Raw genomic sequence first — 18483 nt, forward strand, 5'->3', positions numbered from 1 at the left:
AAGAAATCAAATTTTCTAAATGAATTTCTTGGCTTGATAAGCAAAAATAAAATTAGGAGCCAAGATGAAAGAAAAAAAATAAAATTCAAGAGGTAATTTGCACTGGAATGGTAATTTATAAATCACTCTAAATAATTTTCCAGTAGTTCACAAAATAACCTATACCTAACCTGAAGTTTTCTTTTCTAAACTTTAGAACAAGTCATATTTAATGAGCAGGTATAAAATTTGTACTAATCTGAAAGCAGATTAAGTATCGCAGATTGGCCTCTGTACGATAACAAAGTGGGTGGGAAATCTCAGCTGACTCAGACTGAGAATATGGAACTTGACTTTAAGGTCAAATGAAGTTGTCTTCATATTCAGTGATCACTTTCTATGAATTAGATGAGGTCTAAACTCAGGTGTTCTGAAATGATTACACCTACTAAATGGGATTAGGAGATTATTATATTGTCACTCTGAGTGGAGAAGTGGCAGCCTAGACCAAATCTGCCCTTCCCGCATACTGTCTCTGCCCCCCACCCCATGCCTGTGCCCTCCCTTCTGGGCTGTTTCTCCTCCTGGTGCCCTCATTCTTCTTTGAGAGGCTACTGCCAGAGCTGGAATGCTCTTGAGCTTTGTGATTGAAAATGCGGTCCTCTGACCGGCTGCATGAGCATCACTGGGGAACATGTTAGAATTACAGGATCTCAGACTCCACCCCAGACTTAAGTAATCAGAATCTTCATTTTAACCAGATTTTCTAGTGACTTCTATGTGCATGAAAGTTTGAGAACTTTTGTGTAGCAGTAGCTCAGGATATTAGCAACAGCAGGCTATTCAGAGAAACACTCCACCGTTAATCACTATTGGGTATCGTGTGAATGTATTTGAGAGAAACAGTCTGGTTTTATATGGAGTTCTACAGAACCAAATGTAGTTCTCAAGGTAACACAAAGGTTTGATTTTAATTTTATTTGAAACTCTCTAACTATTAAGCACTGTAGAGGAAAAAAAAAAAAAGAAAGCACTTTCAAAGTGTTTTGAAGACCACCATTGCACTCCGTTATGCTGTCAGAGTAACGTTCTCTGGATTTGAAAGAAAATTTCTTCTGCTGTCTCTGTTTAAGTAGTATCCACAGAAGTGGGCTGTGGTGAACGAACCTGGTACCATTCACAGTTCTTATGTCCATGAATATCATTTTTGTCAATGCTTTGCAATTAAAATCAAGTATAGAAATAAAAGTGATAGTCTGGGTAAAATAAAACTGCAACTGTCATCCATAACCCTGGATAGAATTGTATCCATTCAAACAGCTACTCTGTCTGTAGCCCGTTTGATTTTATATTAATTATTATACACGTGACTTTCAAATGTTAGCTTTTGTTTGTTTTACATTGTGGCGTAAGTCAGTTTCATTTGAAAAAAAAATGCATTCTGATTCTAAAGCATTTTGGAAACCATTGCTACAACTGAAAGGACGATTGCAGCTGGAAGAGTCCGATGCCAGTGCTCTCTGGGGACAGAGTTCATTGGATGAATCCCTTCTGGAGCCCTTTGATCACAGCAAACTGACACCTGCCAACTTATCCCTGCATGTTCCTGATCCTGCTCAACTAGTTCTCAAGTAGCCACAGTAGAGCCATTGGGATTCATGTTTGATGCGACGCAAACTTCCAAGCCAGGACCTGCTGTAAAACAAACTATATATTTAATACTTTACTGGAGCAAGAGTCTGGATGTAAGACTAAAATCATACATAACACTAATCCCTATTTTTTGCAGTAAAAGAGATGTTTCCTCCAAACTTACTTCAGCCCCGTGGTGTAATTCACGGTCATCACATTCCTCCATTACTTCAGTGGGTCGGCCAGCAGCCATTTCCTGAGGGTGGACGAGGCACCTGCCATGCTAAAGACCAGAAGATAAAAATCCCTAACTGCAGAGTCTCACAGTTTCAAAGAGACAAGATGCTCAAGCAGATCATTACTATACAGTGTGATAATGGGTTATGGGACCTATGCAAATGGTTTTATGCGAATACAGGAGAAGAAATAAACAGGAAGTCAGAAGCTAGATTAATTCGTATTTTGTTTTGCTTAGTAACTGGCCCTAACATTTTTTTATTTATTTTTTATTTTTATTATTTATTTGACAGAGAGAGACAGCGAGAGAGGGAACGCAAGGAGGGGGAGTGGGAGAGGGAGAAGCAGGCTTCCCGCTGAGCAGGGAGCCCGATGCAGGGCTCGATCCCAGGACCCTGGGACCATGACCCAAGCCGAAGGCAGACGCTTAACGACTGAGCCACCCAGGCGCCCCCATTTTTTTAAATACAGGGATGAAGTATTAGGGTCTGAAATTACATTTGAATCCATTCGACTTGGAAATAAAACATCTCTCCCCATTAACAACTAAATGCCAGTAATCAGCATGAGGACAATGTCCATTTTAAAAATACAAGTTATAAGGAACAGACATTAAAAAATAAAATATTAAAATCCCATTTAAATAAAAGATCACTTTTAAAGAAATCCTTAATACTGAATTTTAGGACTATTCAGTCAATCTCACTTGATGGTTATATGCTCGTGTGTGTGCGTGTGTGTGTGTGTAAGTACACAGTAGTCTTTTTTTATCGTTGAGAGGTGGGTTTTCTGCTTTGTGCATTATTTAGAGCACATTTAGATTCCAACCTGGTTTTCCTTTGCAACTCAGTCCTTTGCACTACTTCCCCCTGAATTAATTGCTATAATGAGCTGATGTAAATTACTTTCACTATTAGGCTGAGCTAATATTAACCCACAACTGTTTAGAAAATAAATATACCACACAGAGTCATATACAGACTTAAGTATCACGGATTTTTTTTTAGTTTTCCATAATTTTGGAGTGTCCATCCCATTGCTTGGTCTCATGGTCTAGAGAATCAGGACTGTGAGCAGAAACACCTTCTGCAGAGGCCCCCGCCTGGGTGCCTGGGCAAGGGACAGGATGGTGCGGTTCTGCCTCCCTGTCATCGCTTTCTCGCTTTCCCTGCTGGGAACACTTCCAACATGTTAATTATGAAAATGCAACTCTCCTTTTAAGTCCCCGGGGGAATGCTCTAAACTTTATATTTATTTATATTCTGCCTTTATTTATATTCTACCTATAACTACTGTGATATCCTTATTTCTGTAGCCTTTCCTATTCCTTTGATGAGTCATCAAATTCTGCCTGGTGTTGTATTTTGTGTGAATCTTATCCCCCATCTCCACCTAGGTGATCAGGTCTTTGGAGAAGGACCCTCTAGGTAGCCTTGATAACACCAAGCCCAAATTCATATGAAATATGAGTGCCTTTTTAGCGTAGAGTGAATTTTCCATCCCCCCCCCCCATGATAATCCAACATTGTGTCTTTGCTTCTGTTGTATTTTTCCTCCAGGAATGCACTTCCTCTCAGTTTCCTCTTATAATCCTGACTGTTCATCGAGGCTCTACTTAAAGACTTTATATGGTGCCCCAAGTCTACATATGATCACTCCTGTGTAACTCCATCGTGCATTATTTGACCCTGATTATTACACTCTTCATTTCCATCTTACATGATAGTTTTCATATATACGGTATATTCACTTTTGTCGGCTGTCAGTTCTTGAAATCTTATTTATCTTCTGATTCCCATGTGTTGTGCACATAGCAAGTGTTCAGTAAATGTTTGTTGCGTGACTAAAGGTTTGCAAAGAGCTGTAGAGGAATGGCATTCCTACGGAAGAGTCGGAGGTTACATGCCTCATGGGGGTGTGCCTGCCACACCAGGTTTAGGCATGACTGATGGTAAATCAAGAATGGGACATAGTGAATGCCGTCTCTGAAGCAACTCCTATCAAAATTTGCAGCAGTAAGCTGGAGTGTTTCTGAATAGATTTCAACCTCACTGTTGTGAAGGTTCAGGCAAGCAATGAAATTTGCCCTGGAAGCTGCAGTCCAGATATTCATAGCTCCCATATGTTGCCCCTCTCTTTCCTGCCTATTAATTATCTCATTTATGAGCATTTCCTACAAACTTTAAAACTACTTATCAGATAGGTAAAATTGATAAGGAAAATCTGTGTCCTAAGATGGCCAAACAAGCCAGCGAGAGAGTCCCAGTCCTTACCCCCGGGCTCTTCCGGGTTCTTCTCCCTGCCCTGCTTCGCGCATGCACCAAGAGTGCCAAGTATGCAGAAGTAGAAGTGTATAAATTGCCCGCTTTGTTTGTGCTCAGGGCTCAGACCTTTGGAGACCACTCTCCTCTGAGCCAGCCTGCATTGCATTAAATAAACCTCCTATCCAAGCTCTCCGAGTGCCGCTTGTTTCTTCCGTTGGGCGATCCAGTCGAGGTTCCGTAACAAAATTACTCCATTTTTTAAATGAGAAATTGATATTGAGAAAGATTAAACTACATAGCCACATTTGGCTACATAGTAAATAGAAAAACAAAGATTTGAACATGAAACCTGCATTTTTCCCCTATGTTATGCTTGGTGCCACTTTGGGTAGGTGGCTTCCATTGGCCAGCTGGGTATATCAGGAGACATACAGAAGACTTAGAAATCTTTTAAGACTTGTATATTCTCATTGCTGTTGCCATGGCATTATTTCAAAAGCTCAAATTGCTATGAAAAACTCAGTGGTACCCTTTTCTGACTCGGTATTGGCCTTGTTAAAGAATGGGACAGGAAACAAGAGGGCTAATCTTCCATCTTTCACCAGGAGGAAATTCAGCTAGTGTCTTTATTTTTGTGCAAAGACAAAATAAAATGAGTCTGTGTTATGCAAATGAGTCTCTCCACTGTTTGTTAATTTCTACTGTTTACTCAAAAATGGGAAACACCAGGCTTGTGATACATCATCTTTTGTGCGCTTGGCACCTTCCATCATGGATCATATTAATCTGCTTAAACTAACAAGGATTAATTGCCTTGGTAAGTTAACCTGGCATTGAAATGATATATTGCCCAGACAGCTTGGAATTTGGCCACTCATAAATCTCATTCATGTGTTGGTTTATTTCTGTTTGTCTCTTTCTCTGACAGATGTGTGCCCAATCACTGTGAGCATGGCGGGAAGTGCTCGCAAACATGGCACAGCTTCCAGTGCGCTTGTGAGGAGACGGGGTACAGTGGGGCCACCTGCCACAACTGTGAGTGCCCATTCATGTCACCATGACCTTTACTTGTCCAGACCCCAGGTCCTCAGCTACCTAGGGAATGCACCCACTTGATTCTGAAGAACCCAGATTTTGTTGTTGCTTCCCCAGAATAGTACGTAGTCATCAAGATATACTGTCTCATGCCTAATGACACAAAAGAAGGACCAACGTGTCCAATGATCCGTAAACATAGTTGGGATTGGAATGCTGATCTTGGATTTGCCTCTGTGTGTCTAAGCCACGTCTGGATAGATGGTTTGGGAAATTGTTTTAGTGTAATGTCTCTGACTGGATTCTCATTTATCAGTTCTTCAGAGAGACAGACAGAGTATAATTTGGACATTTAGTGTCTGGACAGTAATTGTCTCTTGCTCTGTCACAACTGTCTGGCCGCATTTTTCAAATCAGAAAAAGAAGTTAGAAAGTGGAATAAAGTCCATTATTAAACTAATAACACAAGAGGGCAAGTTTTTCTAAATATTCAAAGTAAAAAGTGGCTTGCAAAGATGACTAATAAAACACAGATGTGCCTTGTTTTACATAGTCACATTACACTGAAAAGTTGAAGTTTGTATTTTTGTAATTCAAAGAATATTTTTAGATGAATGTTAACTCTCTTATTGTAACATTAATTTTCCAAAAATGCATGGCTGTTTACGAAGCCCTTTTGGAAACAGATTTGCCAAAGACGTAGAATTGGAAGAAGTTCATCTGTCCGTCGTGTGTGTATGTGTGTGCACATGTGTGCATGTGTGTGTAGGGAGAGAGGAAGAGGAAGGGAAAGAGAATGAGCTCCAACATTCAGTCTCCTTCCAACAGGCTGAAAAACTGAAAATCTAATATTTAAGCCCTGTAATTATACAGACTTCTTTCATTACACTTCATTTTTAGGAAACAATGACAAAAATATTATCAGAGAAGAGTTCTGGGGATAATAAATGCAGGACAGCTCTCTGAGCCTTTCATGTCATTATTTGTAGGAATGTACAATAAGAAACTGGAATATAAGACCTCAACAAAGAAAAATGTTTGTAATTTATTTTATTGCACTTCTTATTTTGTTTAGGAAGCTGTTCAAAAACAAGAGACAAATGTTCCTTAAAAAATTAACATTAATAGGAATATGTACAAGAAAATAAAAACAGGCACAAATTGATTTTTGGTAAAGTATTTCTATATGGGTACATGAAAGAGTATTTTAATGAATAAAAATGAAACTGATACTGAAATTAGTAGAATAAAGGAGTTATAACTAAAGTCGCCCCTTGCCAGTCACATCAAAATATTAACTTTTAGCCTGTGATACTCATTATATGATAAACAATGTTTGAATTAGGTAAATTTGATAAAACTTCGTACATTCACTCCACCAATATAATTTATATATTGTGCTACAAATACCATGTTTAACTATAAGGGATCTTGTTCCTGAATATGAAAATTCTAAATGAAAACAAAGAACAAGAAATTGGTGCTGGTTACAAGGGTTTTCTAACTCAGTGCTCACTTGATATTGAATTGAAAAGCAAACTATTCTTTTTTTATAGCTGCTTCCTTCATTTAAATACACAGCAAAGAAAAAGATTTTTAAAATATTAAATTTGTTTTAAATTTAAATACATACTACTGGTTAAATAGTTGAGGTTTTTTTGTTGTTTTTTTTTTTTTTTTTAAGAGTAATAACTCCAACTATTAAAAGTGTCCTAAGAGTATTTAGGTTTGGCCCTGGTGGCAATCTATAAATGTAAAAGAGAAATTATCTCCTCCCTGGAGCTCATTCCTACCTGTTCGGTATTCCACTTTTGTTTCTGTAAAAGTAGAATCATTCATTTTAACATAGAAAGCCTGATACCTTGTTGTCTTATCTGAGTGAGGCCAAAATCTTGAAAATCAAGCGTGTGCATAAAGAGAGGTTAGAAGACCACAGTGCATAATTAGAGAAAGGGTTCAGTGACGTTATTTGGTTGTGAAAATTATTTTTCTTGTAGCTTATTGAAGGCTATATGCTTCCAAATAAACTGAATGACTTGATATACCTCTTAGTTACTCCCATGGATTAGTTAAAAATTGGGAAGGAGGGTCTGATCCAGCACATAATAATGGAAAATATATATAAAAATGCCATTCTGTTTGATATTTAATGAACAATATTACATTTTTACTTAGTGACCACACTCATAGCAAGAGCATTGAAGTAAAAGAAACCAACTTCTGACGCTAGCTATGAGATTATCATGCTGTGTGTGCCTTTGTAGCAAGTCATTTGACTTCTCTTGGACTTCCTTTATTCCTCTTGACTAAATGGCTACTGAGGTCTCTTATAGTTCTAAAAACCAATGAGCTGAGACTTCCAGTTGCTTATTCTGTGTTCTCTAGTCTTAAATTTTGTTAGCGTTATTAAATATTTTACATTATTCCCTGCAGAAGACCAAGGATCCTTTTGAAAAAAGGAGTTATGGTAATTTTATAATGGCACTCCTTTAAAAAGGTAAAAAACAGTTAACTAAAACATAGTGTTTGGTATAACTAAATATTTCATAGAGCTTCAAACATTATAATTGAGCTATTTCCACACATTTTCTGCTCTGGTCCTGCTTGGTCAGGGTAAGATAGCTATTTCTCAGAAAACTGCTGATCATCAAGGCTAGATACTAGAGTCCGAGATGGATCCAAGAAGCCCTTTTTTGATAGGTCACACTGCCTGAGTTTGAACTTGGCCCTGTTACTTACTTGTAACCTTGGCGCTTAGCCTCTTGGGGCTTCAGGTTTTTCCTGTGTGAGATGGGTGCAGTGACCCTTGTAAAGCCACCCTGAGATTAAATGAGGTGGCTTATGGAAGACACAAAGAAGAACTTTAGCATATATTAGTAATTAATAAATTTCCACCAATTAATGCCTTTTAGAACAAACATCCTTTGATCTGTACTTCTGTACCAGTAATTGTCCACATCCCACAATTTGTCACTTAATTTCATGCTGCCCCTCATTGTTGTCACTTGCATGGCAGGTTGGGTTTGAAGTGAATGAGTTCCATAGTTTTCTCTTTTTTCAGAAGAATTGAAGAGAATTAAAACTAATCTGGATGTGTCCTAGACCTGTATCTAATTATCTGTTTATTTATACATGGAGAATTTATTTTCAAATCCATTTTCTGTAAGGCTCAGAGGGTTGTCATTTACAAACCACTCTCCTGAGGAGTCAGGATGTCCCCCTTTGGATGTGTAAATGCCACAGGGAAAGCCAAAGGTCGGATTGCAGGAAAGGGCAGGCCAGTTTTTGTTCTCCCAAACACTAAAGAGGTTAGATTGTGACCAAATGGTGGAAATACATTAAATTGTTGCAGCTTTATACTTTTTAGATTTTCTTATGAAGATATTCCATTGTCGATGAATTTCTGACTAGTAACATATTGAAACTTAAAATTGTGACAAAGAAGGTAGAATGATCATGTTGAATATTTATCTTTTGTTATATTGACTTATCTTTATCCTCTTAAAAGTATAAGGATGTGTTTTTCTTGTGAGCAAAGCTTCATGTTTATAGTTACAGTCTTTTTTTCTCTTCCTGACGCTGTATAGACAATTGGTCTCCAAATTTACTTGTCAATACTTCAGATGCTCTTTAGGATCTAATTACCATCTCATGTTTTCCACATGTGTTCCTTACAATTCATAATTATGGTGCTCACTTACATAAATTAAATACAAAAAGCAATCCCTTATCTCAGGGCTTAGTAGACTTTTTTTTTTTCTCTCTCTCTCATGCTACTGGAGCCCATCTTTGAGCTCAGTCATTCTACATATGATATCAATCTCTTAATTGGGACTGCCCTAAAAATCCCCAGAATATTCTCAATAACATGAAAATTATTGGCTGTCTTCACAAGCCAGAGGACATTTAACAGATATAAACAATGTTCTGGAGTGGAAATTTATAAGAATTATTATTAAATACCAGATATTCATTCTGAGAGAAAATCTTTTTCCAGATTTTTGTTATCAAAAGAGAGATTTTCACCTTGCCCAGATAAATTATTGTTTCCAGAGGTAGTAAGAGGTGATAAACTGAATGGCCTATACAGATTTCTTCCAGTTTAAAAATGGTGTGATTTCTGAGTACTGAGATACTAAGAAGGTAGTGATGTTGCCACACAAATGCAAAACTAAAATTTAACTAGCCAGTGTTAGAGGAAAAATTGAAATTGAAAAGGATGGTATTCTACATCCTATAGTCTGGAGCTATTACTCTCGGTCCATAAATTTGTAAGCCATAAATTACACTGCACCTTATTACCGCACACATGAAAGTGCAGTGGATTTCAGTAGTGCACACTATGTTATTTATAATCCATTATACTCATAAGTAATTGAATTCAAAGCATAATTTTTAAAAAGAAATTAATCCTACTTGCTTGTAGTCACACTAACCTAGAGCATAAATACCTAGATTTATTGGCAGTAGGAGATTTGGTGCCTCCATCTGTTTGGAACAACCACAGACTTAGGCATCAATGAAGACAACTTGAATTTGAGAGTTACAACCTTCCCACCCACCCACCCCAAAAGTGTTCACTGTATAGAATCATGTCCTTACAGAATTGGAGTCCATCTCTCAGCTATAAATTCAACTGGCTTATAAGGACCTACTCAGAATGGCTATGTTTTTAATCTGGTTTTCCACCATACTTTTCCTCCCTTTCCCCCTTCCAGTCTCCTTTCAGTTTTTCATGCATGCCCTGGACCCTCACACTGTTCCTGCTCCTCGGCCACCGCCTCTGCCACAGGATTTTCACACATCCTCCCTCTCTGCTTTGTCTGGTACATTCCTACTCATGTATCAAATCTCAATTCAGTGGCCACCTCCTTAAGGAAGCTTTCTGTGGCCCTGTAATTAGGTCAAATCCTCGTAATTCTAATACACGTCTTAGCACTGGTGCTGTGATTTGACATCTATTTTCTGTGATTCCTTAATACTGTCTGTCTCTTTCCCTAGACTATACTATCTGAGAGGAGACAGTGCCAGGTTCTGTTGACTATTTTATTCCCAGGGCCCGCCCAGCATATATTATGTGCGCAGTAAATGTGCATGGCATCAGTGAATGCATGGCAGGGAATGTGAAAAGCATCAGTAGCTTTTTACAAATCAGTGTCCTTTATACAAATTAATGAAAAAGCTGTGAAGAGGGAGTAAGTTAAAGGGACAAAAGGAAAACAAGAGGAGGGCAGATAATAGAAGGTGAGTTAATGAAAGGCCGAGAGGGTAGTGATAGTAGTAACAGCAGAAACAGCCACAAGAGGTATATAGTTCTAAGAAATTATATGGAGGAAGTCAGTATATGAGCAAACAAACCTGCACATTTCAAATAATCATGAGGAAAACCTTGGGCCATGCATGTTAGGGCATGTTCATCAAAGTGACTTGTGGGAATATAGTAAGAGTCTCAAAGTAAGTTCAACAACAGAATGATACCTCAGGTAATAAAGTACAGTCAAGTCGTGTACTGGCCAGGTGTATGAGCTTTGTGTTTTGTGTTTTGGACAGTCATTTAACCTCTCTGAATTTAAGTAACCCCCCGGGACATTCAATGAAATATTGTCTCTTCAAGTGCTTTGTAAATTTAGAAAACATTTGGTATCATTTTGTAACTTGTATTGTACCACTAAGTCTTTAAAAACAGGCAGCGAAAGTTTTGTCTGATTAGAAGTAGCTTCAGGTTACAGAGCACTGATATAGTTGATTCTCAAGGAAAAGATCAGAGGGTGTCCCAGTATTTAAGCCAATACTCACTGAAAAGATAAAAGGCTGTATTAGCAAATACAATGGCTACACAGGCTGATTTATATTCACAGGGTGAATCTGCTCTTTCTAATCTAGACACAGCATTAAGTAACCAGATTGTGCTTCTTTGTTAGCAAGTGAACAATTAACCAGTCTTCCAATTTTACCTCCCTTTCTCGTCCTTTACATTCCTACACTGTGACCTACTTCAGAGGCTCAGTGTGTGTCTGTCATTAAGGTATGGGTCCTTATCATTAAGGAGTGGCCCTAGGGCAGAACCACAGGACCATGGGACACACAGGAGGTATACTATCATAGCTTATTCATTTTTTGTCCATTCATCAATATGTCAAGAGTGAACTCCATTCTGAGTATGGGATAGATGCTGGAATGTGGAGAAGGGAAAGAAGAGGGGAGGATGTAGTGTTAATAGCTTCCTCCAAAGAAGTGTGTACTTTCATTAAAAAATAGAAGCCCTTAGGGGTGCCTGGTGGCTCAGTTAGTTAAGTCTCTGATCTCGGCTCAGGTCATGATCTAAGGGTCCTGGGAAGGAGCCCCAAGTTGGGCCCCGCCGCTCAGTGGAGAGTCTGCTTGTCCCTCTGCCCCTCCTCCCCACTCATGTGCTCTCACTCTCGCTCTCAAATAAATAAATTCTTTAAAAAGTAAAATAAAAGCCTTTATAATCTTAACTCATTTACATATCTTTGGCTTGTTGTGAACTGAGGATAAATTGTACTGTATGCTTACCTCTTATGATCTAAGTTGCCGCTTTTCATCTTACAAAATACGCAGAAGTGCAATTACATGGGAAATTACTTAATATCTTATCACAGACTCCTTGTAATTCTGAGCAGTCGTTTCATCTTTTCAGATTATGCCATCAGATTATCAATCTGTTTATTTCTGGGTTTTTTCTCACCAGATGGGATGGGGAGAGATCGGAGTGAGGAGGGATCCGCTCCATCACGGTGCTAGGTGGGGGATGTGGTTTTCAGTGGGTCATGCGCCGTTAAAATAACAGTAAGCCCTTGCTCCGTTGTGTGTACGCTCAAATGAGAAGCTCACGTTCTCGCCAAAGCTGAAGCGTTTGGGGAACGAGGGAAAGGGCAAGTGGCGTCGCTTACTGAAACCACACTTACTTACCAAAAGAAGCAATAATCCCGGCAGTTTCTTCACTCCCGTTTTCACCGGGCATCTGCAGACAAAATAAGATGGAGAGACACGGGGAAGTGCTACCTTTGTAGAAATGTTGGAAGGGGATTTAGAGGCCGTTCTGTCCTTTAGCCACAACCAAATAAATTACATTGGATTAAAATAGTGCAGGTCATTTGGAGAAACACAGCCCAAGAACCTTTACGTTTCTAAGGCAGCCCAAATTTCAAATTAATCCCTTCTTTTATGCCTTGCTTTGGGAAGATGGCTAAGATTAAACCTAGAAAGAAAGGACTTAATTTCAGTTTTATGAAGACTTTTTCAATAGTTTCAAAAATATATCTTTCTCTTTGAATAAAAAGCCTTTGCAAAAAAGTTGATCTGCGAATGCATGTTAAAAAGCAGCCCGCCATAGAGACGAGCCATGCACCTATGAACCGCACAGAGGCTATAAAATGCCAGAGCTCGGGCTCGAGGGAGTTGACATTATTCATTAAAATCCTCTGTAGTTTGAATCCCAGTGACTGTCTCAGCCCAGGTTCGGAGTGAAGAGAAAAAGGAATAGAAGACATTCACCTTTACACCTTTGCCAAGTTCGGTGAAGTGGAAAGAAGATAGAGGGCAAGCCTGATTACTGGCAGATAAAGAAGGAAACTTCAGAGAATTTTTTATCTACTCAAAAAATAAGAAAGAATTAAAATTAAATATAGGATGTGCCTCTCCTTTGATCCTTTTAACATCTCCCAAATCAAACAATTTCTTGCTTTCATACTGACATTAGTCACTGTGCCCCTACTGTAAGTCTTTACCTTTACAAACTTGGAGTATCGGATTACCTGTAATTCATACATGGTCCTGGTTCATTCGGTAATATTATATGTCCATTTTGTATGTAGCACACTCTGTGGATCACAGAAATACAGACAAGAGCCTGCTTCCTTATGAAGTAGACATGCTGGCTAAAAATGGAAGACAGACAGTCAGGAAGTGTTAATACGTTAGTAGAAGGTGGTGTGGTTTTGTGCCAAACTGGTTGTAAAGGCCAGTATGTATAGCATGAGAGGGAGAACAGGTCACCAAGGTGGTTGGGGAAGGGTTTCAGGACCAGCTGAACCCTGGCGAAGCTCCTTGCTTGCTTGGTTGGGAATTAAGATTGGAACTGATGGGGGGTGGGGGGGATGGGGGTGGGATAGCAGAGGCAAAGTTTGAGGGCAGAAATAAACACGAGCTATGGAGAAGCATGCTCATGAAAGGGGCCCGCCTTTGGAGCCCACAGACTGCCATGGGAATGCTCATTCAGATTCTTACATTCCATATGATCCTGCAGAAGTTTCTAAACCCTTCCTGAGTTCCTATTTGAGTGGCGTGCTGGAGCCCGGATTGTTAAATATTCAGGACTTCTGTGAGCTGGTTGTGAAGGCTTGGTAGCTTGAACCAGCTACAGTAGGAGCATTTACCCCACAGAAAGTAACAAGCCCAACAAATCCAGACTCTTTTTTGTAAAGTTGCTGACTTACCAGAATACCACTGCCCTGATTCCTTCTTAATTAAGCACGAATTATAGATCTGCCTATGCATATTATTGTGTTAGGGTACAAATAATGTATAAAATGTCTAGCACAGAGTCAACACAGATGATGCTCGAGATGACAGCTACAGGCTTAAATGTAATATTGTGAAGAGATTGGTCTCATCAGAGGAGCAGCAGGATAGGGAGTTGGGCAGGTAGGCTGAGCTAGCCAGGGGACAGTGGTCCTTCACTACCTCAGCGCTGAAGTACGATTTCAGATGTGATTCTTCATCACTGGTCTTTACCACAAAACAACTTCACATTTATTCTTTAGAAGGAAGAGTTGAGCTCTTCTCACTATATTAATCCATAAATGACATTAAAGTCTTCCCTAACAGACAACTGGCTTACGATTACTTCTGGGCTATGGAGGACGTGTAAGATCCCTGAACAGTGTTTAGAGAGCATTTAGGAAGGACCATGGATTATGTAGCGTCACATCAACTGTCACCATTTTCTTTTACTGAAGGGGACAGAAATGTTTTTTGTTAGTAGGTTTGCTTCAGCTGTTTAGCTTATAGTATAATGCGAGGTACCAACTGATGAATAATTATCTGTTAGGGTACAAAACTAAGTTTAAGATTACTTTGTGATTATTAACTTAAATCTAAAGAATGAGCAGCTTTCTCCTGTCGGGATCTCCTCCCATCTGTGACCCAGCTGTGTCAAATTTCTATTCCATAAATTCAAGACACTTGGTTTGGTTTGCTACGCTCTCTAAGACTACAAATACCTGTAATGAATCTAGTGATTTTTTTTTTTCACTGTTCACATGACAAAAATCTGAAGAATGAATGATTGGTCTCCGTTTTGTTTTTGTTTTTCCAACATCATGGTGGACAAAGAACTCTCTTCATTTCTTTTGTTGTTATGACTACATTCTGCTTTCTTCCTCCTTCCCAAGCTCTCCTGGCAAAAGAATGTATAGTTCAGATTGTTGGAATCTAGAATGAAAATGTTTATCTACCCAAATAATCCCTTCTGTTATATTTGTTGTAGACGACTAATGCCACTGAAAGCGAAAGTTTACCATGGAAAGTGTAGCAGTTTCCAAGAAAATGTTGCTGGTTGACTTTTTTGAATGTTTTCACATTTGAGTGCTTTCAAATTTTAGTAAAATATTTTATTTGAAAATATTTTAACTTAGCCAAGTGCAAGTGAAATTCTGTAAATGGATTTGACTAAAAAATCTAATTTTCACGTAAAGCAAGAGAAAGGTCCAATGACTTGCAGTCCCTTGGTCTCATTGTATAATTGTGTTCCAAAGCTACCATGGGGGCTCCCACCTGCAAAATATGCCTAACCTATTCTTGAAAGACCTTTCTTGCCATCACAGATGCCGGCACCAAATGCCAGACAAAGTTGGCACCTACAAAATCGCTGTCATTACTCATTAGCAGGCATCAAAATGTCCTAATAATACTTGTTGCCACTATCCAATCCTGTGGAGACATCAGTTAAACATGCTTTGCTTGCCAAGTCATGTGATCAGCTTTCACTATGCTGGATAAAGCCAAGTGAGACCATCCGGGTAGATTGGATAAAGAAACACCTTGAAGAGTTTGGCTGTGGAAAGAGAAATTCTTTCCATCCATATTACTGCAATGGAATTCAGAACTCTAGAAAACCCTGTGTGTTTTTTCTGCCATATGGCTGTCCATTGCTCAGTTGCCCTACTTAGAGAACACTCAAGTATTCAGTGGAAGGCATATTCCTACTCAGAAAATAACCAACATATTAAGACTTCTTTATATAGTTTCAGTGACCCAGATCTAGACTTTCTGAATTAAAAAAACCTGAATTTTATCGGCCAGATTGAGTACCTGAAGCTAGGGTAGATGAACAGGCTTTGTTAATTCCTTGTCCAAAAGGATTATTTTTTCCCCTTTGTATAATTCTTTAAATCAAGCTGGCTGAAGCTCCGTGAGAGAGAAGAGAGTATCCTGAACTTCTGCAGGGGAGAGAAGATCAGTAATGGAGACCGCTGGCCTTCTCGAAGGGCAGCAGTTCTGAGAGAGGAGTGGGGAACCGAACTTTTATTAGAGGCCCTTGGGAAGGCATGTAGGAACATTCAGGCAGCAATACTTGCTTCCTTGTTTACTAGTGGGAGCATCCACTATCCTATGATTACTGCACCAACTGGGGAGACCTGAGCCATTACTGAGAATCTCCTCTCGTCTCTGCTGGTCGTGTGGCTCATCATCCAAAGGGTGCAGGAGTGGAACAGAGCCCGGGAGAGGAAGCAGAATCTGCAATGGGTGACGGAAGGGCAGTGACTGCAGAACGAATCCTCGCGTCATCCGGGCTGAATCCATGGCTTAGGACAGCTTTCCACCATTCCCGGGTGAAACGTAGCAGGAAGTCCGTGTTGCAGCTTCGCTTTGCCTCGTGCCCCCGTCCTAGCACCATTGACTTTAGGCCATTTCTGTGGCCTAAACTAGTGCAGGGGCTACCGTGTGTCTTAGAAATCAAAATAAGGATACAGAATGATTCACTGGGCAGAAGTAATGTGGAAGACAAATGTATCGGGAAGCAACGGAAATGCTATTAGCAATCACAGGGGAGTTTATTAGTAAGAAACATTGCCCCATGTCTCCTACACATAGTAAAAGGATATTTGTTTAAAGCCCAAGTAACTCATTCACTATATAAGAATTTCTAAGGGATTTTGAATCAGGATTCTGTTTGCATTCAGCCACTACTTTTTTCTTCTTTTTTTTTTTTTAAAAAGATTTTATTTATTTATTTGAGAGAGAGAGAATGAGAGACAGAGAGCATGAGAGGGAGGAAGGTCAGAGGGAGAAGCAGACTCCCTGCCGAGCAGGGAGCCCGATGCAGGACTCGATCCCGGGACTCCAGGATCATGACCTGAGCCGAAGGCAGTCGCTTAACCAACTGAGCCACCCAGGCGTCCACTACTTTTTTCTTCTTACCATCACCCTAAACTTCCCACATACCACCTGTCTTAAGATGAGATAAATGAACATGAGGCCCTAAACTCTACCACAGGTGATGCCTTAGCCAAAGAATGGATTCACTTTGACACTTGATTAACATCAATTTCACATGTGGTAATAAAAAAATTAATCTGCACGAACTGTAATTTTCATGCTGGGATCATTTAGATTCCAGCCATCTCTGTATTGATTGGGTTCAAGAAAACTATTTTCATTGTGCTTTTTTAATGAGGATGCCTGGTGGAAAATCATACTTGGGTCTTGGGGAACTTCTTTTCAAAAGTGCAACAAACAGAACTTCAGCGTTTGGGAAGATGGGCTTGCTATCTGTAGACTTAGAGAACATTAAGAACAAATATACAAAGTTTGAGGAAGAGTAGGGTAGTAGCTATTTTGAAATACTGACTGATATATGTGTGTTAAGATCAGAGACTACACCTAAAAAAGATAAGTAGATGCCCCAGAATGTTGCCTTTTTATAGTCTTCTTATCAGAATATCTGCAGCCACCCCATTTTCCTGAATTTTGTCCCAATTCTCTTTTCCAATATGTGGCTACCTGCCACTTTTCAACCATAGAAGGAAGACTTTAGGCAGGGATGATGGGCGGAGAGACTACAGAGGTTGCTGTTTTGCGACGTGGCCCTGACAAGTTGATTATATATTGGAAGATGCAGTGGAGAAGCCACATCTCAGTTTCTGACATTAGTCTCTGCGGATGTTCATCACCTGACAGTAGCGGCTGTGGGAGCAAGTTAGGGAACCTCTGAGAAGCACAGAGGTAACACTCTGTGGTACGTATGAACGCAGGCGCCTCCAAGGAGACTCAGCACCAATTAATTACAATCACCCCATTCTGTAGAGACAACATAAAACCACTTCAAAGCATTTTGAAACGCCAGAAAGAGAGTGCATTTATTTTAAAATTTGTAGTTCATATATGTGATATAGTAATACAGATGTGTGTGCCTATACCTTATGTATAATAGGTAAACTGTTACCTTATGAATCAGAAAGGCCCGTGTTCAAGGCACCTCTGGTTAGTGGAAATCTGTCCTTCACTACCCTGCTTTGGATCTGAATAAATATGCATCACACACACACACACACACACACACACACACTGATGCAAACTCCAGCAATTGATCAGAGGCTGACGTTTTACAGGCTAAATCTTTGGACTTGGTTGCTCGGTCATAAAATACTAATGCAATATACAATTCCCACACAGACTTTCCTCTTCTCTGCAAAGTATGGAGACCCAAATGCTACAAAGCTCGCTGTGGGCTCCTGGCTCAGAAACAGTTCTCTCAGCACTCTCCTGACATTATTAATGGCCCTGATGTACAAACTCAGAATAAAATAGAATTAAAATCCAAAGTTAATTTCAAGCTCCATTAGAAATTAAAGGTGTTGGGAAAGAAATCAATATTTGCCCAGTGCAAAATGACTAAATTCAAAGCAATTAATTCTATTATTTTGTAACTTATAAAAACTATAAAAGACCTTCAAACTAGAAAATGTTGCCACGCTCACACATATACATGATATGTGACTAAAAATAATGACAATGATTTCTAGAAGCAACACACAAAAATCTATTTTATTGCTTTGTAGCCATACCATGTAGTATACACACTAGAATGTGTGTCTTAAAATAGAGCCGATTGTTCTGTACAATCTGTGGCTATTTCCAGCAATTACCAACACTCAGTTGGAAACTGGGAGGATTCAAAGGACAGAAACAATGCAAAAATGCAAAGAGATTTATTTAAATGGAATAGCTGTATCCATTTCCTTAATTGTACTTTCTCTGTTTTCCAGCTTCTTTTTTTTTTTTTTTTTTTTTTAAAATTTTTTTTTTTTTTTTG

The 18483-nt window shown here is 39.2% G+C and overlaps 1 protein-coding gene across 1 annotated transcript in view; it reads left to right on the forward strand.

Annotated features, from left to right (window-relative positions):
• Positions 1-18483, forward strand: part of CNTNAP2 (contactin associated protein 2) — a 1342199-nt gene that overhangs the window by 611055 nt on the left and 712661 nt on the right. The window contains exon 11 of the mRNA XM_044920022.1: positions 5041-5147. Within this exon, the coding sequence (XP_044775957.1) occupies positions 5041-5147 (107 nt within the window). The remainder of the gene's footprint in view (positions 1-5040; positions 5148-18483) is intronic.

The sequence above is a fragment of the Neomonachus schauinslandi genome, chromosome 12 (genome assembly GCF_002201575.2).
Source record: "Neomonachus schauinslandi chromosome 12, ASM220157v2, whole genome shotgun sequence".
Taxonomy (NCBI): Eukaryota; Metazoa; Chordata; class Mammalia; order Carnivora; family Phocidae; genus Neomonachus; species Neomonachus schauinslandi.